Here is a 23,457-nt window from a genome sequence, read left to right on the forward strand (position 1 = left end):
AGTGCCAATAAAATAAATTGCATTTGAATGTCAAATTTCAAAATCAATTGAATTTACTATTTTAATAGTAGTTAATTGTCATAAATGACTGCTTTGGAATTCTCACATAATTACATAAACGCTACCATTGTTACTGCACAAGTAAACTTCAAACCTATTTTAATTCTTTTTGTTTCATTCAAAATCCAAAGTTTATCAGTTTCAATCGTAAATCCTTTCAAGCTGATAAATGTTCTTTAAGACAGTTGTAACTAATTTACAAAAGTTCTTTGTTTTTGACTTGTAAGTAAGCCTTAAAACTAGGATTATCCCTTACTTAGAACATGATAGATATAACTCCATTCTTCGCGATTAATAACATCAAATTCTACAATTTCATTGGTCGAAAGCACTTTTCTATATTATAAACGTTGTGTAACTGTTATCAGATTATATTAATTTTAAGTTCATAATTATAATTCATGAACTCAAAAGATACAGTATTGATTTAATTAAACAAAAGAATAAATGATTAAAATTACCAGAAGGTTGGTGTTATACAGTAATCAAAGGTTGACAAAGTTATATTGAAGCGTAAAAATCAAATTCATCTTGAAAGAGTTCGCCTAGTGGATCTCGGTTATTGATTTTGGCGGCAAATCGATGTTGGAAGTATGCCCGTAATACATTACTTTTGTCATGCCAAACATACAATCTACAAGACTGTCAAAATTGATTTCGTTTGAAGCATATTGTTTTTTAAGATTTAATTCAAAAGCATAACGCTTGTATGGTCAAACTTTCTGTGTCATGGTATTGAAATGTATGAATAATAAAAAAGTAATACTAGAACATCACACGTGGTTTAAACGCAATCGTTTTGTTTGATTGCCTGTGAAACAACAGTATACCATCTATTGATATAAACTGTACTGTGCATGTTGCTTCCAGTTTATATTAAATGAGCCCCGTTAGTTATATTCATAGTAGAATTTTATTAGGACCATATTCAACCTACCTTATTGTTTCTATCTTTGCTAATTTTACGTCAGTTTGGTGACCTATAATGTTTTAAAGACATACATGTCTACTTTTTGCCAATGATTACGTGTGTTTCTCGCTTACTTAAAGAGTTAATCATTGTACACACATGTTTTCGCAGTTTTATGTAGTCATGTTTCATAAAATAGCTCAACGACTCAAATATTTTAGTTGCAAATCATAGGCTTTATAATTTCAAAGGCAACATTCCATTAGGTGATAGTGTACGTGTAACCAGGCGTTAATATCTCAAAAAAAAGTAAAATCACAAAAATACTGAACTCAGAGGAAAATCAATTCGGAAAGTCCATAATCATGATAATCACATGGCAAAATCAAATAACAAAACGCATCAAAACGAATGGACAAGAACTGTCATATTCCTGACTTGGTACAGGCATTTTCAAATGTAGAAAATGATGGATTGAACCTGGTTTTATAGCTAGCTAAACCTCTCACTTGTATGACAGTCGCATCAAATTCCATTATATTGTCAGCGATGCGTGAACAAAACAAACAGACATAATAGGTAAAAATGTCAAAAATAGGGGTACAGCAGTCAACATTGTGTTATCATCTTAATCACTATAAAAACAACAAATGTAACGAAGAAACACAAAAAGGCATACATCAAATTAACATTCTAATTTTGATTATATTATACGATTATATTTGTCTATGTAAAATGCACCCATCAAGGAAGGGGGGTTTTGAGTACTTGTGTAAAGTTGCGCGTTTGAAATTCGCACAGGTAGACATGAAATAATTTTGTCGTTCAAAGTATAACGGGATGCATAAATACATTCACGCAAAATAGATATAACAAACACTGACTTAACAGTTAAAGTAATAATAATAAATAAAATAATAGTGTGGTTCAAAGTATGACGGGATACATAAGTACAGAGTCACGTCAAATGTATATCACAAGAAAAGTTGGTTAACAGTAAAAGTAATATTAATAAATAAAATAATTTTGTCATTCAAAGTATGACAAGATACATAGGTACAGAGTCACATCATAAAATAATTTTGTCGTTCAAAGTATGACAAGATACATAGGTACAGAGTCACATCATAAAATAATTTTGTCGTTCAAAGTATGATGGGATGAATAAGCACAGAGTTACGTCAAACGGATATCTAAAAAAACAGACAACAGTAAAAGTAATATTAATAAAGACACATAAAAGAATAATATAACACGTAACCAAGATGATAAACAACGTCAGTACGCAAAATCTACACTTCAAGACCATCGTGTATTATCTGTGAAGTTGACACGGAATACCTATCAACAAGCCCTGGGTACCTTCCGATGAACTTTTTTAGAAAAAGGACGAGACGTTCTTTTACATACCCCTGGTTCATCAACTTTCTGCTCAGACACTGGTGACGTTTTACAAAGTCTGAGTAGGAGCTGCAAGCTCTTGAATACCGAATAAGTTGGGAAATGTATATTCCATATGCAGGTGAAGTTGGTATGTTGCTACCAAGGTGGGGGAAACCGACAATTTCAAAATCAAAATCGTCTCGTTTGTCATAGATTCTGGTACTAAGATGACTGTGTATGTCAAATTCGAGGTATAAGTCTAAAAATGAGGCGGATGAAGCCGTGTCTGTTGTCTCTTTAATTTCTAGTTCTGGTGGATATATTAATGGAACCCAATCAGAAAAGTTGGGATTGTTAATGGAAAGAACATCATCAATATATCTGAAAGTGAAATTAAATAACCTGGCTTCTTTGATCTTCTTGTTTTTGACAAGTGTCTGAAGGAACTCCGATTCATATGAAAACAAGAAGAGGTCAACAAGGAGAGGCGCGCAGTTCGTTCCCATAGGAATGCCGACAATTTGTTGAAAAAGTCTACCTCCAAACTCAACAAATATGTTGTCGATAAGAAACTCTAGCATACTGACCACTTGTTCTTTTGTGTAGCATGTTTTACCTTTTTGTTTGTCACTATTAACGAAATATGCCTTATGAAATCCCAAAGTAATAAATTTATAGCGTTTGCTACCATTTTTATGTTGAAAGGCATTGTGGATTATTTCTTTTAGGCGATTTTTCAATTTCACATGGGGAATGGTGGTATACAGGGTTGAAAAATCAAAAGTTTTGATAGAACTAATTTCAGAAATAGACCGAGATTTAAAATTGTCTAGAAGTTCAAACGAACGTTCCAGTAAATACTTGGATCCAAGTTGTCCACAAACAATACAGCAATACTATAAACTATATATAAGTTATGTACAACGATCTAAAATATACACATTGACTCTTTGTGGATATAAAGTAACAACGGAAATATATATATAATTTATATATATATATAACATATTTAACATTTATATATATATACAACTCGTCTAAACATCAACCCAACAATGTTAGATCTGTAAATTTGCTTTCGCAAATTTTTGGTTCTTCCCTCGCCGGGATTCGAACCCATGCTACTGTGATATCGTGACACCAAATCGCCTGCACTGCAGCCGTCCCGCTAGACCACACGACCACCTGGGCTCTGTATATATATATATTTCCGTTGTCTACTTTTTATATATATATACACACAAATGTAAAACAAACTCACACCCCCTCCTCCAGATGGGACGACCTGTCACTACAAGACAGTATGACTGGTACAGTTTGCCTCTACCAGACAGTACGTGCTGGTACGGCTGTCCTCCGAGTGGAACAAGCTGTCACTACCAATCAGTACGGATTATTGCAGTCTGTCCTCCGTATGGGATAGTCTGCTTTGCCAATTTCCTATGTCAGACCAACTTGTACCCAGTATCACTGACAGCTATGTTACGTGATTACTCACAGATCTTCTTTATAAGAATATCGACAGACAGAACCCAAATATATTCCTAAACCAACTTATATACTCCAGGGCGAATACACTATTTATGGATATGGGTATTCTCTAAATGTTCCTCATACTGAACACAAGAATCCCTCTCAAACACCCCATACCTTTAGACCTAACCACTGACTTTCCCGCCAAAGGTCTAAATCAACGTGCAACGTGTAATGATACAACAAGATTCTTCTTATTTGTATCCTTAGTGACCAATAAACATTACAATATTTGCTTTATGCTTTAAAATATATAGTGTAATTATACTGATATCAAAAATACTTAAGAATATTTTCTAAAAACAGAAAAGTTGTGAAAACATGTTATCCTGCGTTGCTGTCAAAATTCGATTATGTTTTACCATACAAAGCTCTGAGTTGAATACCGTAGAGTAATTTACAAAAATACACACAAAAAAACGAAATTAACCAAGGTAAAGGCCAGATTAGCTGCGGTACCGTAGTTCTTAGGTCCTTTTTATGTTTTTTGATAATTTGCGGACATTGTCAAAAAATATCAGAAGGACTTAAGAGCTACGGTTCCGTAACTAAAGCCAGATACTCTCTCTCAATCCATTCAATAATATACTACATGATTTTGTTTTTAAGTAAACGTGTACCTACCCGTTTCATGGTCAAAAATGATACACACTGATGTCCAGTTAAGATGAGAAATTACAGTTATTAATGTCACTACTTGTATCTCCATCTTATACAGAACAGGTTTCCAGTAGATAAAACTCCCAACAGTTCAAAGATACCACCAGTCAATTATAGCATTGATTTGCTGAATTATTCACTTTGCACCATAATATTACGTTTCATGATTAATATAATTATATAATTTACTTCGGATTTCCGATGTTCCTTATCTTCAATCTAACATCAATAGATCCAATAATTTACTAAGCCATAAACTGTAAAAAAAAAGTTAATTAGTTTAATACCAATCATAATGATGGTCCCTATACAAGAATATTAATTATTTATGTACACTTAAATGTATACGAATTTAGCCATGAATATCTGTTGAAATACAAATTGCAACCTCTTTTTTAATCAACTAGTATCGTTCTATATTTTAATATTTGATCTTGACTTAATTTTAATTAGCTTTACAATAGACAAAGGCTAACATACGTGTTTCATATTGTTAAATGCAGTACGGTTGCCTGCTTACATCAAATTTAGTTGAACTTTGTTGTAAAGTTGTCTTACTGGTAAACATACCACGTCTCCTTGTTTTTACATGACCCTTGCCTTTTTTTATCATATAAATACCATCAATATCTGTCTACATAATTGGAGACAACATTCAATTCGTGTAAACATCTGTCTTCAGCACTTCTCATTACATGGAAATTCTTTTTCTAATTCTTATAGAGCTTACATATCCACAATTGTCTATACACATTTGATTTGTTTTCGATTTTTTTCGTGTTTATATTTGGGGTTGGAATGGAGTCGGGGTGGAAGTTGTATTAATGAAACAATATCTCCTTCTGCTCATAATCTATAATACTAAAATTACGAGGTCCAATTTGTCAGCCGTCATCACGTAAAAACGAGGAATCAAAGAATTCAACTTTGTATACAACTAATATAGTACAAATGTGTAGATTAAAAATTACACCACTCCAGGCTCTTTTGTTTTCCACGTAATTAATATTGCCAATAATTAGGAAGTTCGGTCGAGTCCGATACCGATACCAATAGTATAATCACCTGTTACCTATTACCTTATCTGTACGTTCCGCATCTGACAGGCGCACCACCAAACGGTGTATTCAGGATTAATATGCTATATATACACGGGTCATAATCACAGGGTTGACACTACTAAATTGTCAAATTGTTACGTATTGTAGTATTTTAATCCGTAAGACTTTCTAAGATAACAATACGAATACTAAAAATCTGGACTAAAAATAATTTTCAATTTGTTAGCGGGCATGACGTAAAACAGCGAATCAAAGAATTCAACTTTATATATAACTAATATAGGACAATTATGCTGTTGGCTCCATTCCAGGCCTAGGACCTTTTGTTTTCCAAATAATTAATATTACCAATAATTGATAAGTTCCAGTTCGACGGGTTCAAACAGAAAGATTTGAAAGCAGAGAAAATTGTGTATCTTATAATCGGCATGACTTTATCAGATGACAGTACTTATAATAAGATAAGGCTTGCGCATAGTTATATACTTTAATTCAGTCACGGACCCGCGATATATCACGGGTGTGTTCTAGTACAGTCTAAAATGAACTGGCGTTGCACAGAAAGCAGCATAAAATGATAAAAGATATATGTATAGGAAACCGCCTAAATAAATTTGGGCTATATAGCAAACACCCTAAACTGGACCAAGTTCTATAGCTTGTAGTATTGACGATTACGAGGAAGTGTACAGCAAACAACTACAAATGAGCTAGAGCTTAGTTAATTAGGAATATTTATCGTTCTACAAAAAAACATACACCGGAGCTGTATAACATGTGACAGTCGAAGATAGAGTTACCGTAAAAAATTGCGTAAACAAAACAACAAAAACCTCAAATGGTCAACTTTGATAGATTCTACAGAAGCGTATTAGGGCATTTAATAAATTTACGTTTATATTTTTATTTATTATTAGTATTTCAAAGTTTATAACAAAGTTACTGTGCACTTACCATGGTGCATGGTTAATATAACAAAATACGAGTTCGAGATAATCCAAGATAAAGTTTCCAATAATCACGCAATTGCTATTGTTTATTTTCAGAGAAAATTTTTCAAATGGACGAAAACTTTATATTTACCTAACAATGACGTTCGTTTTCAAGTAATAATTTGCACGGTCAATTGTGGTTTCATTCCTAAGGGAATTCTATTAATCTATGATATATAAATATAGTTATGAAATAATGCATGAAGCTTTTGATACTGACTGTATAGGTGATGACCCGAGGGAACTAACATCCATATCAGAGGTATTGATTTACTAGTGCTACTGACCGTATAGGTGATGACCCGAGGGAACTAACATCCATTAGCAGAGGTATTGATTTACAGGTAATAATCAAACTCAGACAAGGTTCATTTCACATTTGTATCTATCAAGAAAACAATCGATCAAATTGTATGTAAAATTAATATTCTTCAAAATGGATATACTTTAGGCCTTTGTTTGCAACTGTCCACCGTCAGGAACCTGATGATCAGTGGTTGTTGTTGGTTGATATGGTTCTTAAATGTTACTCGTATCTCGTTTATTATACAGATAATTAGATTGTTGGTTTTTCCGGTTCGAATGGTTTTACACTAGTCATTTTTAGAGGCCTTTGTTTAGCTTGCTGTTCGGTGTGAGCCAAGGCTCCATGTTGAAGAACGTACTTTGACCTATAATGGTTTACTTTTATAAGTTGTGACTGGGAGAGTTGTCTCATTTGCACTCATACAAAATATTCTAGTTTCTATTCAAAGATTTCTTTTTCTTTGTTTTCGTATGAAAAAAAGTTTAAAAAATTCTACATTTTATAAGTCGGAACAATTGTTACTGAACTTCTAACAAAGATAAATGTAACAGTATTTTCTTTTTGATAACAGATAAATTTATATAAACAATGTTTATAAATGTAGACAGAGATATACATGTACGTTTGTATGGTTATGTCGTATGGCCAATGATTATTGTCTTTTTTTAGCAATCCTGTAATTTTGGATTGCAAAACAATAAAATAACTTATTTTATCTATCATACTAACACTAACTAAAGTTTTGTTACAAGTTTGTTTATATGAGTTTATATGACAAAGAAGAAAAAAAAAACTCTTTATTTGGCAAATAAATTAGAAAGATCATATGAAAAATGTGTACTAAGTTTCAAGTTAATTGGACTTCAACTTCATCAAAAACTACCTTAACCAAAAACTTTAACCTGAAGCAGGACAGACGGACGAACGAACGAACGAACGAACGAACGAACGGACGGACGCACGGACAGACCAGAAATTACAATAACCCTCTACTATCGTTGTGGGGTACTAATATCCTAATAAAATGTCGTGTATGCAAATTGAATGACGGACTGAGTTGAATTTTATTTGGGTTTATTTTTTTACTCCTCCTTACCACAAAAGTACCTTGTAAAAATTAAAATAAAAGTAATGTAAAACTCTGCATTTGTATGCATATTTTCCAATAAGAATTAAGTTGGCAATACACATAGATTTATAATTACGTTTCATGGAAGATGGGTTTCTTCCGCAGGTACTTACTTAACAATTATTTTCAAATTTTTATCATTTACTTTCCATATCCTAGTTTGATATGAACAATAAAAGGGAGTTATAAAACAAAACTTTTTAATACGAATGTGAACTTCCTACACTCTAAGTATTCAGGAATTCAGCCCTTCTGACCCCATTGTTAATTTAACCGAGGACAATACATATTGATTAATGTTTATTTGAAAGAAAGAAAACACAAAATTGTACATTCAGTGAGCTACTTATATTTAACACAACAGTATGGATGTTAAACCACGACCAAGACCTGTTAATTTCGCAATATATATGAACAATACAGAGAGACATGATGATGATGGAAATATGCCAGATAAAAGTTACCAAAGCCTTGTTAGAATTAAATCACAAAATGCAGACAATACTTATGATGTTCTTCTCCATGAAGAAGCAACTTCAAGAAGTACCGAAAAGAACAAATTGAAAAATGGAAACACTACAACATGGAAAATTTTAGCCTTACTTTTTTGCATGAGTACTGTCATTTTAGGTGGTGCGGTAGCATATTTAAGCGCAAAAATACTGTCTGTAAGAAGTGATTTGCGATTATCTGCTGGTAAAAATCAAACAGGACTCGATCAAGACCTTACATGCAAATGCAACCAAACGTTGATTGATCCGTGCAGACGTTCACCTTGCAAAAACAACGGGGTTTGTACTGAAAATGGTAATGACTATAAATGCGACTGTCCCAAAGGGTTTTCTGCTTCTGACTGTCACGAAACTCCATGCGACAACTTTCCTTGCAAACATCAAGGACGTTGTGAGAACATTGGCAGTGGACGTAATTGTAATTGCAAAGAAGGCTACACAGGAAAAGATTGTGAGGAAACACCTTGTAGTGGTAGTCCCTGTAAAAATGGAGGATTTTGTTCAAATAGGGGAAGTATCTATCATTGCACATGTCCCCTTGGTACATCCGGAATAAACTGTGAAAACATTTCGTGTGGATTTCCGGAGTACAGACGAAATGTTCTGAATCAGAAGACATGCAACATTTCACCGTGCCTAAAGGACTGGATATTTAACATTGCAACATTTTCATGCTATTGGATAGATATCAGAAAAGCAAGATGGAATTCGGCAAATAAAATCTGCCAATCAAAAGGGGCAAGTCTCGCCTTCATTCAAAGTCTGGAAGAGATAAAATGGCTGGAACAATTTATCAATGAAAACGTATGGGTAGGTGGACGTGCGGCTAAAAAGCAGTATCGATGGCAAAGTTCAGAGTATAATTACGCTATCCACAATCAGTCTAATTTATGGACTCAGAATGAACCCGGATCATTCAATAGAAACTATTGCGTACAACTTGGGAAAAGAACCGAAAGTTTTCTCCTGGACGATACAGCATGCTATTACGAGAAGAGATTTATTTGCAAAACTACAAATCTTCCAGGAATCTAAAACTAACGTCCTAAGCTACTTTTTTTTTAAATTGACAATAAAGGGCAATAACTTCTTAAGGGGTCAACTGACCATTGTGGTCATGTTGACTTATTATAATATCTTACTTTGCTGAACATTATTGCTGTTTACAGTTTATCTCTATCTATAATAGTATTCAAGATAATAACCAAAAACTGCAAAATTGTTTTAAAAATTACCAATTCAGGGGCAGCAACCCAACAACCGGTTGTCCGATTGATCTGATAATTTCAGGGCAAATAGATATTGACTTGATAAACAATTTAACCCTGTCAGATTTGCTCTAAATGCTTTGGTTTTAGAGTAGTAAGCCGAAATCTACATTTTACCCCTATATTCTAGCCCTGGTGGCCATCTTTGTTGGTGTGCTGGGTCACCGCACACACTTTTTAAACTAAATAACCTAATAATGATTGTGGCCAAGTTTGGTTAAATTTGACCCAGCAGTTTCAGAGGAGAAAATATTTGTACTGAAAAGATTACAAAAATCTACGAAAAATTGGTAAAAATGTCTATAAAGGGCAATAACTCCTTAAGGGGTCAACTGATCATGTAGATCTTACTTTACTGAACATTATTGCTGTTTACAGTTTATCTCTATCTATAATGATATTCAATATGAAAACAAAAAACGTCAAAATTTCCTTAAAATTACTAATTCAGGGGCAACAACCTAACAACCAGTTGTCTGATTCTTCTGAAAATTTCAGGGCAGATAGATCTTGACCTGATTAACAATTTTACCCTCTGTCAGATTTGCTCTAAATGATTTGGTTTCAGAGTTATAAGCCAAAATCTACATTTTACCCCTGTGTTCTTTTTTTAGACATGGCGGCCATCTTGGTTGGTTGGTCAGGTCACCGGACACATTTTATAAACTAGATACCCCAATAATGATTGTTTAGAGGGCCTTTTTTAACAAACAATTATCATTCCTATGGAAACCAACTGTGCCCTTCTTAATTATTTGCTTCATTATTCAAATGAGGCTGAGTGCAAATAGCAATTCCTTAGGAAAAGAGAAAAGAAATTATCAGTTACCTTTCATTTAATTTTATTTTATTTTACAAGTATATAGATGATTGATTGATTGATGTTTGCTTTACGCCGCATGAGTATACATGTATATATGATGTTCTCTCACTAAATAATTTTAAATTTGGTGACTGTATACTACATTAATCCCATCGTGATATAGGATACAACAGATGAGCGTGCCTCACATCTTGACTTGTATTTAGAAATTGACAATAAGGGTCGGTTGAAAACAAAACTTTTCGACAAATGAGACGATTTCGTCTTCCCGATTGTGAACTTCAAATCTTTATGAAGCAACATTCCAGGGGAACCTGCAAACGAAGTATAAATCTCCCAGTACGATATTCAAGGGCTTGTATTTCAAATAAAGATTCCTTTGATAGATATTTGCTGTTTAAAAAGAAGCTTATAAACCAAGAGTTCCAAGTTGTGAAGTAGAAATAATTCCTTCGTTAATTTTATTGATACCATCTCGAATTGGTTGACCGTTATGGAATATCAGTTTCACAGATGATACGGATATGTTCTGTAATCGTAACTACAGTCCACCTTTTTCGGCCGAATATTACCTACCGAATCAAAATTATTACCGGGTTTTTACTAACATGAACAATATGTTGGGTGCCTAATGGGGAACAGGATTTACTTACTTTTCCGGAGCATCTGATATCACCCTGAGTTTTCGGTGGGGTTCATGTTTCTCAATTTTTAGTTTTATATACGCTGTGTTTTGTGAACTATTGATTTTCTATTGGACATTTTATTTTTAAGCCATGGCGTTGCCAATAGATATATATGAAGATGTGCCATGAGTGCCAATAACATAATTCTCCATCCAAGTCACAATTTGTAAAAGTAAACCATTATAGGTCAAAGTACGGTCTCCAACATGGAGCCGTCATGTTGGCTCACACCGAACAGCAAACAATAAAGGGCCTTAATAATGACTAGTATAAAACCATTCAAACGGGAAAACAAACGGTCTAATCTTTATAAAAACGAAGAACGAGAAACACTAATAAAAATTAATGAGTTTGAAAGTCACTTTTGTATCTTTCGCCTCTTTTTTTATGAAATGACAATAAACATTGAGTAAATAAAAAACACGACATTTATTGGAGGATTTCAGGTGCACTGCACGGAAGGGTGGTAACCAGTTCCTGATCTATTATCTATCATGCTCCTCGTAGTAATGAGTCATTAATATCTTGAAACATTGCAATTACATTTACTTTCCGTCCACATATAAATATTTTATGTTGAAACTAAAAATTGATTCTAAGCTATAATTGAACCTTTCGGTATAATGGTAAGGATTATCGGTTTTTTCCCGAAATTTTGATAATCTATAGTAAGTAAAATTGTCTTTTGAATTGTTTCTGTTTAGTCTATGCATGCACTGACGTGGTTAAATATTTGTTTTGGTAGAAAATATTTCAGAAATACATTAATTTGAAATTGATAATAAAATATCTAGATAATGTTGAAAAATATTTACGACTCTTGACAATAAACTAACAATGGTGGAGTTAAGGTTTCATTGGATATGGATTTTTACCGAATGTCCTAAACTTGTGGTTTGCATCAACTCTTTATCTCTTTATTTAATTTGTCACCGGATGGAAAACTAAAGAACAACAGGCCGTTTGCCCTTATTGTATATTGCACTTGAGATATTGTCATTCCATCTAACAGATTGGAAACTTAAATTGATCATTCAGCAAGATTAGTCGTTCGTGAATATCTTTAAATAATATCTTATCAAAAGTGCCTTCAAAATCAACCTAACAATCTTCAAATATATCTGATTCCCGACCGGGACTGGTACACACTGTATTTTTCACTTCGTTCTTTCTACATATCTTTTGTTTTCCATAATAATGATTTGTGAAACATCGAGGTTTATATAAAATAAAGTTCACAAAGTTTATGACTGAGGTTTTATTATTAGTTCTCATAAAAAAAGTGAAGACGACATAAAAAAACAACCATAACAGTTAAATTAAATGTATTTAATAATGTTCGCAATACTAAATGAGAGCGAACTTCCTTGTGACCCTAAGTAGGCAAGATTTCTCCCCTTCTTACCCAATTGTTTGTTTAGTGGAGAACAATACGCCTTGTTTGAATTTATAAGAAGAAAGAAAGAAAATTATACACACATTCAGCGAGATATTTATCGTTACAACAACAGTATGAATTTTCAAAACCGATCAAGACATGCGAATTTTACAATATGCGATAACAACACAGAAAGACATGGAGATTAAAACAAACCTGATAATAGTTACCAAAACTTGTTAGAATTTAATCACGAAATGAAGACAATACATATGAGTTTATTTAAGAAGCAACTGCCAGCAGTACCGAAAAGAAAAAATTAAAGAATGAAAACATCACTTTATGGAAAATTTTAGCCTTACTTTTTTTTATGAGTACCGTCATCTAAGGTGGTGCAGTAGCATACCTCTGTGCAAAAATACTTTCTCGTGACTCGTGTTTATCTTCTGGGAAAAATCAAACAGGACTCGATCAATACTTTGCAAGCAAATGCAAAAACAGCTTTTCCGGACGATGTTGTGAAATTACGCCATGTGACAATATTATTTGCGAGAACAGAAAATTATGTGTTAACAATTTAAAACAGGATCAAAGGCCTGTGTGTGCTTCGTTTCCCTGTAGAAATAACGGACAGTGTGTATAAGTGGTTGGAGTCTACCAGTGTATTTGTTCCTCTGAATACATCGGTCTCACTTGTAAAACTTTGATTAATCCGTGAAGACGTTCACCTTGCAAAAATAACGGGGTTTGCACTGAAAATGGTTATGACTATAAATGCGTCTGTCCAAAAGGATTTTCTGCCACTGACTGTCACCTAACGCCATGCGATAACTTCCCTTGCAAAAATCAAGAACGTTGTGAGAACATTGGCAGTGGACGTAATTGTAATTGCAAAGAAGGCTACACAGGAAAAGATTGTGAGAAAACACCATGTAGTGGTAGCCTTTGTAATAATGGAGGATTTTGTTCAATGTGAGGAAGCATCTATCATTGTACATGTCCCCTTGGTACATCTGGAAATAACTGTGAAAATATTTAGTGTGGATTTCAAGAATATAGACAAAACCTTCTAAAACAAAAGACATGCAATATCACACCCTGCCTATAGGACTGGATATTTTACATTGCGTCATTTTCATGGTATTGGATAGACATCAGAAAAGCAAGATGGAGTTCGGCAAATAGAATATGCCAATAAAAAGGGGCAACCAAAAGTTTTCTCTTGGACGATACAGCATGCTTTGAAGAGAAGCGATTTATTTGCAAAACCATTAATCTTCCAGGAATATAAAACTAACGCCTTAAACTACTTATTTATAAAACTAGTGGATACAGATAATAAGTTTACATATATTATGTTTGGTTCATTTTATGAAAGGTTAGATTAAAGGCAAAACAAGATAAATATATTTTGTTATGTTTTCATGGTTTTGATATTATTGACAGTGAGAAGCATGCAAACATTAAAAGTCATTTAGATTTACATCTAACCCTTCCGGAGCACCTCAGATCACCCCTTTGACTTGGTGAGGTTCGAATTGCCCAGTATTTAATTGCCTTGTTGTGTTTCCTGTACTATTTGTCATTTCGTCAGATTCTTTTCTTTTTTTTGTCCTGACATTGTTAGAGTTACGTTATGAATTTGAACATCCCTTTGGTATCTTCTGCCTCTCTTTTATACACTCTTCAAAATGGAATACGGGAAACACATTCAGTCCCGTTTGTATGGCGTTTTTTTAAAAATAATTGAAATTCAAATGAGAACCAACTGTGTCCCACTTCGTGCAGACTTGTTCCTTTATTCATATGAGGATTGTTCCCTACACCAATTTCTTAAGAAGAAAGAAATGAAGTATCCTTAAACTTAATTTTCCGCTATAAAACTATTGCTGATGTTCTCTCACTAATTAGTTCAAAGCTTGGTGACTTTGATGAACGCATCTATCCTATCGAACCTACGATGAAAGATACAACAGATACAGTTGAGTTTGCATCATATCTTGACTTACATTTAAAAACCTTCCAGATTGTGAAATTTCCATTGCTATGAAGCAAAATTCCAGCAGCTCCTGTATACGGAGAATATATCTCCTTGTTGGTACGATATCCAAGGGGTTGTTTACCTATCATGATTCCCTTGATAGAGGGTTGCTGGTCAACAGGAAGCTATTCTTCAACCAAGAGTTCCAAGTCGTGTTGTTGAAATCATCCTTTCGTAAATTTTACGGACACAATCACAAGTTGGTTGACCATAATGAAATATCCTTTTCACTGATGATGGCGGATATTTTCTGTTTATCGTAACTATAACCCCCACCTTTTTTTCATCGAATGTGGACGACCTAGTTAAACTTATCACCGGGTTTGTACTAACATGAACAATACAACGGGTGCGAATTACGGGGCAGATTCTGCTAATCCTTTCGGAGTACCTAAGAACACCCTGAGATGTTGGTGGGGTTCGTGTTGCTTATTCTTTAGATTGGTATATTGTGTCTTGTGTAGTAGCTATTGGTTTTCTGTTTGTCATTTTCTTTTTAATCCATGGTGCTGTTAGTTTATTTTCAACTTATGAGTTACTAGAAGAATGTTTCTTCGGTATCTTTCGCCTCATTCCAATTACATTTACTTATCGTCCACATGTTATTATTTTATGTTAAAACTGCCAATTGTTCATCATTATTTTAAGCTATAATTGAACCCTTTTTAATGGTAAGGATTGTCGGTTATTTCCTTTTTCAGAAATTTTAACAGTTCATAAATAAAATTGTCCTTTGAATTGTGTCTGATTATAATGATGCATTCACTGACGTGGCTAAATATTTGTTTTGGTCTATTTTTGGTAGAAAATATTTCAGAAATGCATAAATTTGAAATTGAAAATTAAAACAACCTGGCTAATGTTGAAATATTAAGGCTAAATATGTATACGACTCTTGACAATAAGTTAACAATGGTTTGAAAATCAGAGTTAAGATCAATATATATCATTTTTTTCCGCATGTACTAACGTAGTGTTTTGCATTGTTTATCATCAACTCTTTATCCTCTGTATTTATTGTGTCACCGGATGGAGAACTTTAGAACAACAGGCCGTTTTCCCTTATTGTAAATTGTACTTGAGATATTGTCATTCCATCAAACAGAGTGGGAAAACTTACATTGATCATTTAGCAAGATTAGTCGTTCGTGAATATCTTCAAATAATATCTATCAAAAGTGCCTACAAAATAACTTAACAATCTTAGAACAGATTTGATTCTTTAATTCATCTTCGACCGGGACTGGAACACTCCATACTTTTAACATAGTTTACTCTTATGTTTTTATGTATTTCTGTCAATTAAATTCAAAATTGTTTAAATATTTATCAAAGGTACCAGGCTTACAATTCGATATGCAAGTCGCGTGTTATCTACATAAGTTATTACTGACGCTCAGATCAAAATTGTTGCAAAGTTGAAGAGCATGAAGTGTTTGCGAATTATTACTATATAAATATAAGAACGTCAGTTTATTTTCGACTTATGAGTTTGAATGTCCCTTTTGCATCTTTCGCCTCTTTTTTATTGATTTGTGACATAGAAATAAAATATTGAGTAAAATCAATAACACGGCATTAATTACAGAATTGCAGGTGGACTGCACGAAAGAGAAGGGTAAGCAGTTCCTGTTCTATTATATATCATGCTCCTCATAGTAATGGATCATTTTTATCTTGAAACATTGCAATTACATTTACTCTCAGTCCACATAAAAACATTTTATGTTGAAACTGAAAATTGGTTATCAGGCTTCTAAGCCATAATTAAATCTTTTGTAAAGGTAAGGATTACAGGTTATTTCACTTTTCAGACATTTAAGTCCATAATAAAAATTGTATCTTGCTTGATTGTGTGATTATAATGATGCATGCACCGACATAGTTAACTATTTGCTTTGGTCTATTTTGGAGGAAAACAAATCAGAAATACATGAATTTTAAATTGAAAATTAAAACAACCTTGCTAATGTTGAAATATTAAGGCTAAACATGTATACGACTCTTGACAATAAGTTAACAATGGTTTGAAAATCAGAGTTAAGATCAATAGATATTAATTTTTTCCGCATATACTATTCTAGTGTTTTGTATTGTTTATCATCAACTCTGTCTGTTTGTACGTTTTATATTAGTTTCATATTTTTCTCTTATTACTGAACTAAATGACAATACTTTTTGAAAATGATAGTCAAAAACTAAATCCAAAAATCTAATTTCAGTAATGAATGACATGCCTAATTTCATTTGTAGAAGAACTGGGAGGTCTGTGGATTAAATGAAACGCTATATTACGTTAATATAATGCTGAAATCTACAATGTTGACAAACGATTTTTATTGGATTGTCAACAATTATTGCCTGATAAATATCTAGACGTTTATTGACTCACAACACTAGTAACTAAATCGGTGTTTTCTCTCAAAATATTATTTGAACAAAAATTTGTTTCTTCCTGTTAGATATTTTAATGAATCGAGTTACAAACCTGGAAACGACATCATGTCAAATTTCAAAAGTTTCGAGCCATCATATCTATAAATGAAAAGTACTCATTTGTTGATAGATGCAACTTAGCTAAATAGAAAGAGCATCTAAAGCTTCCTCTGGTATCCGACTGACATCAGACCCATAGAATATTTCCATGGTAACATGTGTCTGTTCTGGGTTGTATATACCAAAAACTGGCCACAACGGGGGCTCTGTCGGTGAAACTACTAAGTTTTTGAAGAGGGCTACTACCTTTCTACTTTTTAAATCAACAACTATCCAGTGTCTTTTAGACGTATCCAACAAAAATCCGTAATGTAATTTAGAATATGATCTAATGGCTTAGGTAATTCTATCACTGAATGGATAATGACTTAACATTTGTCCATTATGCCATCCATGAAGACACACTTTCCCACATAGATGACAACCACTTCCACTGATTACCCAGGAGAACGGACTACGGTCGTTTATAAAACTTTTATCGATAATGTCATTCCTTGCTAGACCAATCTCAAATAAAACTGTCCGTCGAATAAGGCGCAAGATTTTGAATTTAACGGAAATTTCCCAATAAAACAGCCCCGGTTTGTTGAAAGATCGTGTTCCTAAAGTTCCGGGAAATAAACGAAGTCTGCGAGTTCCAGATTTTCCTGGAGTAGAGCCATATATTTGCCTTGTCGATTTTCAAGCCATCGTAATACTGTCACGTGACACTTCTACCAAGGGATGACAAACAGCTACATCAAATGCTATACTTATGCCTGCAAAATGTACAAATATAGACTTAAATAGTGAAAATAATACACACACTGTTTTAGTTAATTTACCTTTTTATAGGAGACCAATTGGAAAAATGTTGTTCAATAAATTAAAAAAAATATAAAGAAAACAATATAAAATCAAACGCCCAATCGGAACAGAAAACACCTTGAAAAAGTTAAAAACCTAAAAATGCTGCAAGATAGTATAAAGATCACGTCGTCTCAAAATTATTCCAGTGAGGGTCACATTATTTTTTGAATTTTTAATGAGGATAGAATTTTCTAAATTCAAAGATCAGTCATGTGTATTGAGAAATGCAACCGTTCGTTAGGCCGAGAATAAAAACATCGACGATTATATTTCAAACTTGAAGTTAAATAATGTTTTGAATCCTTTAAAATGGATGGAGTAATAAAGGACAAGTATACATAAAAATCAAAACCTCTCTTCAATTTTTCCCAAACAAGTCCTGCTAAAGGAATATGAGTTCAATTTATTCGACTCAATATATGTCTCAAGACTGCCTCCCAGTTTTTTTAAACTTACAGTTTACGTCATTGTACAACAAATTCCGCTCCGTTATGGTCTCTGAATATTTTCGTGTAAAGAAATCTGCAATTAAATAAGATTAATTTGTAATAATAATGATAACATTTTATGAATGTATTTCTGCAAACATGTATAATTTTGATTATTTCTTTTGTACAGAATTTCCGAATTTCCTTTTTTTTTTAATAATTCAGAAAATGACCAAGTACATTTAAAAAAAGTGAAAAGTTGTTTGAGAGTCTCTAATAGAAACACTAACATTAATTATAGTAATCCTTTAAATTGATATTTTCAAAATTAATCGAAACAGTCTCGTCGCCTACAACGATTAGAATATTTATGATTAATTTATTTGGCATTCTCAGTGTTGTGGAATTATTATTTTTCGAATTAGACGTGTTTCGACGAATAAAGCGTGTTGAAAAGATGTCCAACATATAACGAATACTTATTTCTTTCATAAATCCTGATTTTCTTATTATGTCAAAAATTAAGTTATTCTAATTCTAATCATAGGAAGTCTTATGCCTGCATGGGCACTAAGATTGGACAGAAAGTCCATTATCACTGACACAGACCAAATATAGAAGTTTATGATTGAGCATTTATTATTTTTTTCCAATTAATTTCTGTCACTTTGATACCAGTGTTAAACAACGTTACTATTAATAGATATACTTTACTTACTATCCGTGTCAACTTGATTTCTTGCAGAGTGTATGACTGCATCTTGTAAAGACTCATCTGCAAGTGATATGAAAGCCTAGACTGGCAGAGTTTTATCTAAATACGTTATGACATATAATCCCGTAAACACTTCATGTTTAAGAAAATAGTTGTTTTAAGGCATGCATTACAGGCGCAGACATTTGCCTTTGGAAAATATTTTGTATAGTAAATTGTATTGTGTGTTTTTTTTTTATATATATATATATGATTTGTCAGCGCATTAAATCATTATGATTTATTAATCCTGTTTGAATATTTACAAGACGTCATATATCACACATTTCTGCTATTGCTACTTTCACTTATATATATATATCGACTTTGTCAAAGACATGATATAACTATGGAATCGCGTGATTGATGTGCAGTGTCCATGGAAAACTTTGTTTATCCTAGGATGCTTTATGTTTATCCTGTTCCAAGTTTACATAGTTTACATTTTTCCAATAGTTGTATTGGTATCATCTTCACTAACCTATGGTTACACTCCAATTTCCCCTCCCTCCTAGCAAACATGCATTGGTGTGTTTATAGATGAAATTGATGTCTGGTTTACGTCAATGAGACAGGTATGTGGCACTCTTTTTACAAGAGGCATTGGGTTTAACCTTCCGTTTTAACCCGACGTTACTGCATACTTTAAATATGCATTACACGCAATGAAACGGACGCCCCACTTATAGCAGATTAGTCGAGGAATGCTAAATATAAACTATATTATTTTCATACTTTGAAGGACAAAATTATTTTATAACTCTTCCTGTGTGACGTTTACATTCTGACGTCAAACTCGCGATTCAACGTTAGAGTCGATGTTAATCTACCATTCGGTCCAAGTACTTTCAATCGTTTATGGGTGGATTTAACATACATAAATAAAATTTTAAAATAAGAAAGCAATGGTTGTTTAATAATATATATATATATATATAAAAGACGATGTGGTATGATTGCCAATGAGACAACTTTCCACAACAGACCACATGACACAGCAATTAACAACTATATAAAAAAGAAGGTGTAAACTTAAAAATTATGCATACTGGTTTTGGGTTATTTGTTTCAATTTTGCATGAAGCTTTGCTGTTGGTAAACTATAAGGAAACAAAACAATGGTCCTGAACCATTTCACTCACATTTTTGTAAGTTTTAAGTTCCATTTTATCTGTGAATGTGAATAATAAAGATAAGTAAACAAAAACAAACTTACCCTGTACATATAAATTGCGTCGTGAAATGCATGTGTCAGTTAGAATGAAGAAGTCGATAGGCTATATATTCGCTACAAAAAATAAACCATGATGCATTGTTGACAAATTTTGAATGTTTTTTTTCAGGAAATTAGTATTCTTAAATTATATATAATAAATGCAAATTAATCACTGTGTATCATAGCCACCGGAAATTGGGTACTAACGAAGCGGAGAGAAATAAAAAAAAAGTAAACAAGTTCAGAATTCATTCACTTTAAGGCATTTCTACTCGTTTGATGAGGGTTCCGCTTAAGAAATGAATTAATGATATATAATTCTTCAATTTATTAGCCCGATAAGTACAAAATTAATACAAGATTTTGTGTAATACTCCAAAACTTGCCACTTAGTACCGAAAAGTTTCGAGGTCGATCGTCCTCTGTCGCCCTATTCTCAAGATATTGAACTGTTTTTCATTATTTTTCCAGACACGTTTTTAGATTATTATAGTGTGGCATCATATTTACTGAAATTTGTTGTCAAAAAGATTTATTTTAAAGAATATAGACCATAAAAAAAGTCTAGGGTACGGCAACTTGCTCGTGTTGACAAATTTACTGTATGGCAACTTGTTTTCAACTGTATGGCAACTTGCTAATTTTAAAATATGCATTTTCCGTCGTTTCAAAGAAAATAAAGTATTAAGTTCAAATATCTAACGGGGTGATACCTTTTTGTGTTAAACTATTTTTGCCCTTTTCCAGGTTTTGTTTAAAACTGTAATTTGAGATAAATTCAAACTGTTAACTGTTTTTGACCCACTGTCTGTAATCTGTTCTGTTAAAATTTGCAATGTTGTTAACTGTTAATTTAAAATTCGGATTCCTGTTATCGATTACTTAATACTTATATTTGTCAAAGTTGTACATATATCGATGCAAGTTTGTTTTGTTTGGTAAGGTACACGTGTGTATGCTATTTATAGATAGGTCTGTTTGATTGGATATATAAGGAATGCGGGTAACATTTCATGCACGGGTGGTTTTAAGGTAGTTCAAGTCATTCGAGTCATTGTAGTCAAGTGTTCCAGAGGCTTTTTTCTAAATAAATAATTATAAAAAATTATTTATTTACAGGTTGATAGTCCAGGATGGGTCGCAAACATTGATGTGCTAGTCAGAGACAGACAATTAATTTATCACAATACTCATTGGTATTAAATGAATTACGTGTATTTATTATCTGAATAAAATGCACTTGACTTTTGCAAGTGGCTACTCCCAATTGAGAGTTTTGTATTATATTGATAAATGTTTTATGTTCGGTTGAGGTTACGAATTAGAACATAAATAAAGTGTTCACTGTTTTTGACATCATTATCTCTGTTAACGGTTATTTACAAGAATCACATTAAAATTTGCTGTCCATCTCTTTCTTTACGTTGCTTCCGCAAAGGAGTGACATAAACAGCATATATATAACTGTCTTTAAAAAATTTGAGTTAGTAAATCCTTAATAAAATTGAGAATAGAAATGGGGAAAATGTCAAAGAAACAGAAGCCCAACCAAATAGAAAACAACCCAACGCAGCGAGAAAATTGTGCACTAGGGTGGCAATACACAGTTAGGAAAAAAACTTAAGATTGACACTCATAATTTTTAAACACCCTCTTTCCCTACCTTCCTAACAAATATGACTTAGTATTTGAGTTATGCATGTGTATATATTTATGCAAAAGAGAATCGTCCATTATATAGATTTGATTTCCGATAGTTATAATGCCGGGTGAAATATAATCTCTTTTTTGTGTAACCATGGCAACAATCAGCATTTATTTGATCCAAAATATTGCAAAATAAGGGGTTGAACATGTCACAAAGGTCTCATAAATTAGGTCCAAAGGAAAATTTCAATCAATTAGAGTGATACCTTTCCTGAAACCATAGTGTGATATAAAGGTATATAGGGGGAAAAAATTCTGAGACGAGTGCCTGTGAACCATAGACATATATCTATCAAGAGGTAAACAAAAATCATATGCATTTCTGCTGGTTTTTCCATAAAATTGAATTGAAAAGATCGAGCGTCAAATCTTTGTTGTAAAAAATACAAAATTTCTAAATCTATTGCTGTACGGATAGGGAAATATGGACGGTCAAACTGAAAAATGGCCTATAAAACCTGCTAAAAACTATCTAAATGTTCATATAAACCCACGAGGAAGGCTGAATTATTCTTCAACTATCTAAATTTCAATTTTATTGTACAAAAACTTTCATATTTAGAAAATTCACCATGGCCATAATGCGAAACTAAACTTGTTAAACTTGTAACTGCGTATTGGTATGTACCTGAAGCTGTCTCCTACGTGACGGCAATCATTCAACTAGAAAAAGGGGGTAGAAGTTCAATGTTTGTTTCCTGAAACATATAAATGAACCAAAATCTTAAAAAATGAAATGAATAAATAGACTATATAGCAAAGGTTACAGACAGTCAAGTTGGCCCACGGTCAGGTGCAAGACATGCGGCAGTGTTAAACATGTTTTGGGATATCTCAAGCCCCCCTTTATACGTCTAACCAATGAAGTACATTTCTGGCTTCTATTTGTAATGTATCCAAAACTTTAAAAGGAAGAGCCGCTTCTTACCCAGCTAAAACCCTGGTCGTCGGTCCTATGATGAAAATAATTCAGATGTATATGGAATGTTTAATAAGTTACATTGTCCCTGAATGGAATTGTGAAAAAGAAAGTACCTTTTCAATTTGCAATTCGTAAAATAACTCAACAGTGTGGCCTGGTAGAAGAGGCAGAAAAATGAGGATTTGGTGCTCAAATTGATGTCAAATTTGCTAGTCTAAGACTGCTTCAACTTGTGACACCTTACTTGTTACTTTCTGATTAATACACTGCTTTTGATGATTTAGTAATACAAATCAGTAAACTTTCTTAATTCCTTTTAATAAAATCATGTAAGCAATGATT

The 23,457-nt window shown here is 32.9% G+C and overlaps 1 protein-coding gene across 1 annotated transcript; it reads left to right on the forward strand.

Annotated features, from left to right (window-relative positions):
* The first annotated feature begins 8,391 nt into the window (after positions 1-8,391).
* LOC139481521 (neurocan core protein-like) lies at positions 8,392-10,691 on the forward strand. Its single transcript, XM_071264910.1, has one exon. It carries the CDS (start codon positions 8,401-8,403, stop codon positions 9,580-9,582), a length of 1,182 nt encoding a protein of 393 aa, XP_071121011.1. The 5' UTR covers positions 8,392-8,400; the 3' UTR covers positions 9,583-10,691.
* The last annotated feature ends 12,766 nt before the right edge of the window (positions 10,692-23,457 follow it).

The sequence above is a fragment of the Mytilus edulis genome, chromosome 7 (genome assembly GCF_963676685.1).
Source record: "Mytilus edulis chromosome 7, xbMytEdul2.2, whole genome shotgun sequence".
In the NCBI taxonomy this organism is placed as follows: domain Eukaryota; kingdom Metazoa; phylum Mollusca; class Bivalvia; order Mytilida; family Mytilidae; genus Mytilus; species Mytilus edulis.

What these genes read in the sequence shown, in the direction of transcription:
- LOC139481521 (XM_071264910.1), top strand. Translation starts at nt 8,401, where the DNA reads ATGGATGTTAAACCACGACCAAGACCTGTTAATTTCGCAATATATATG.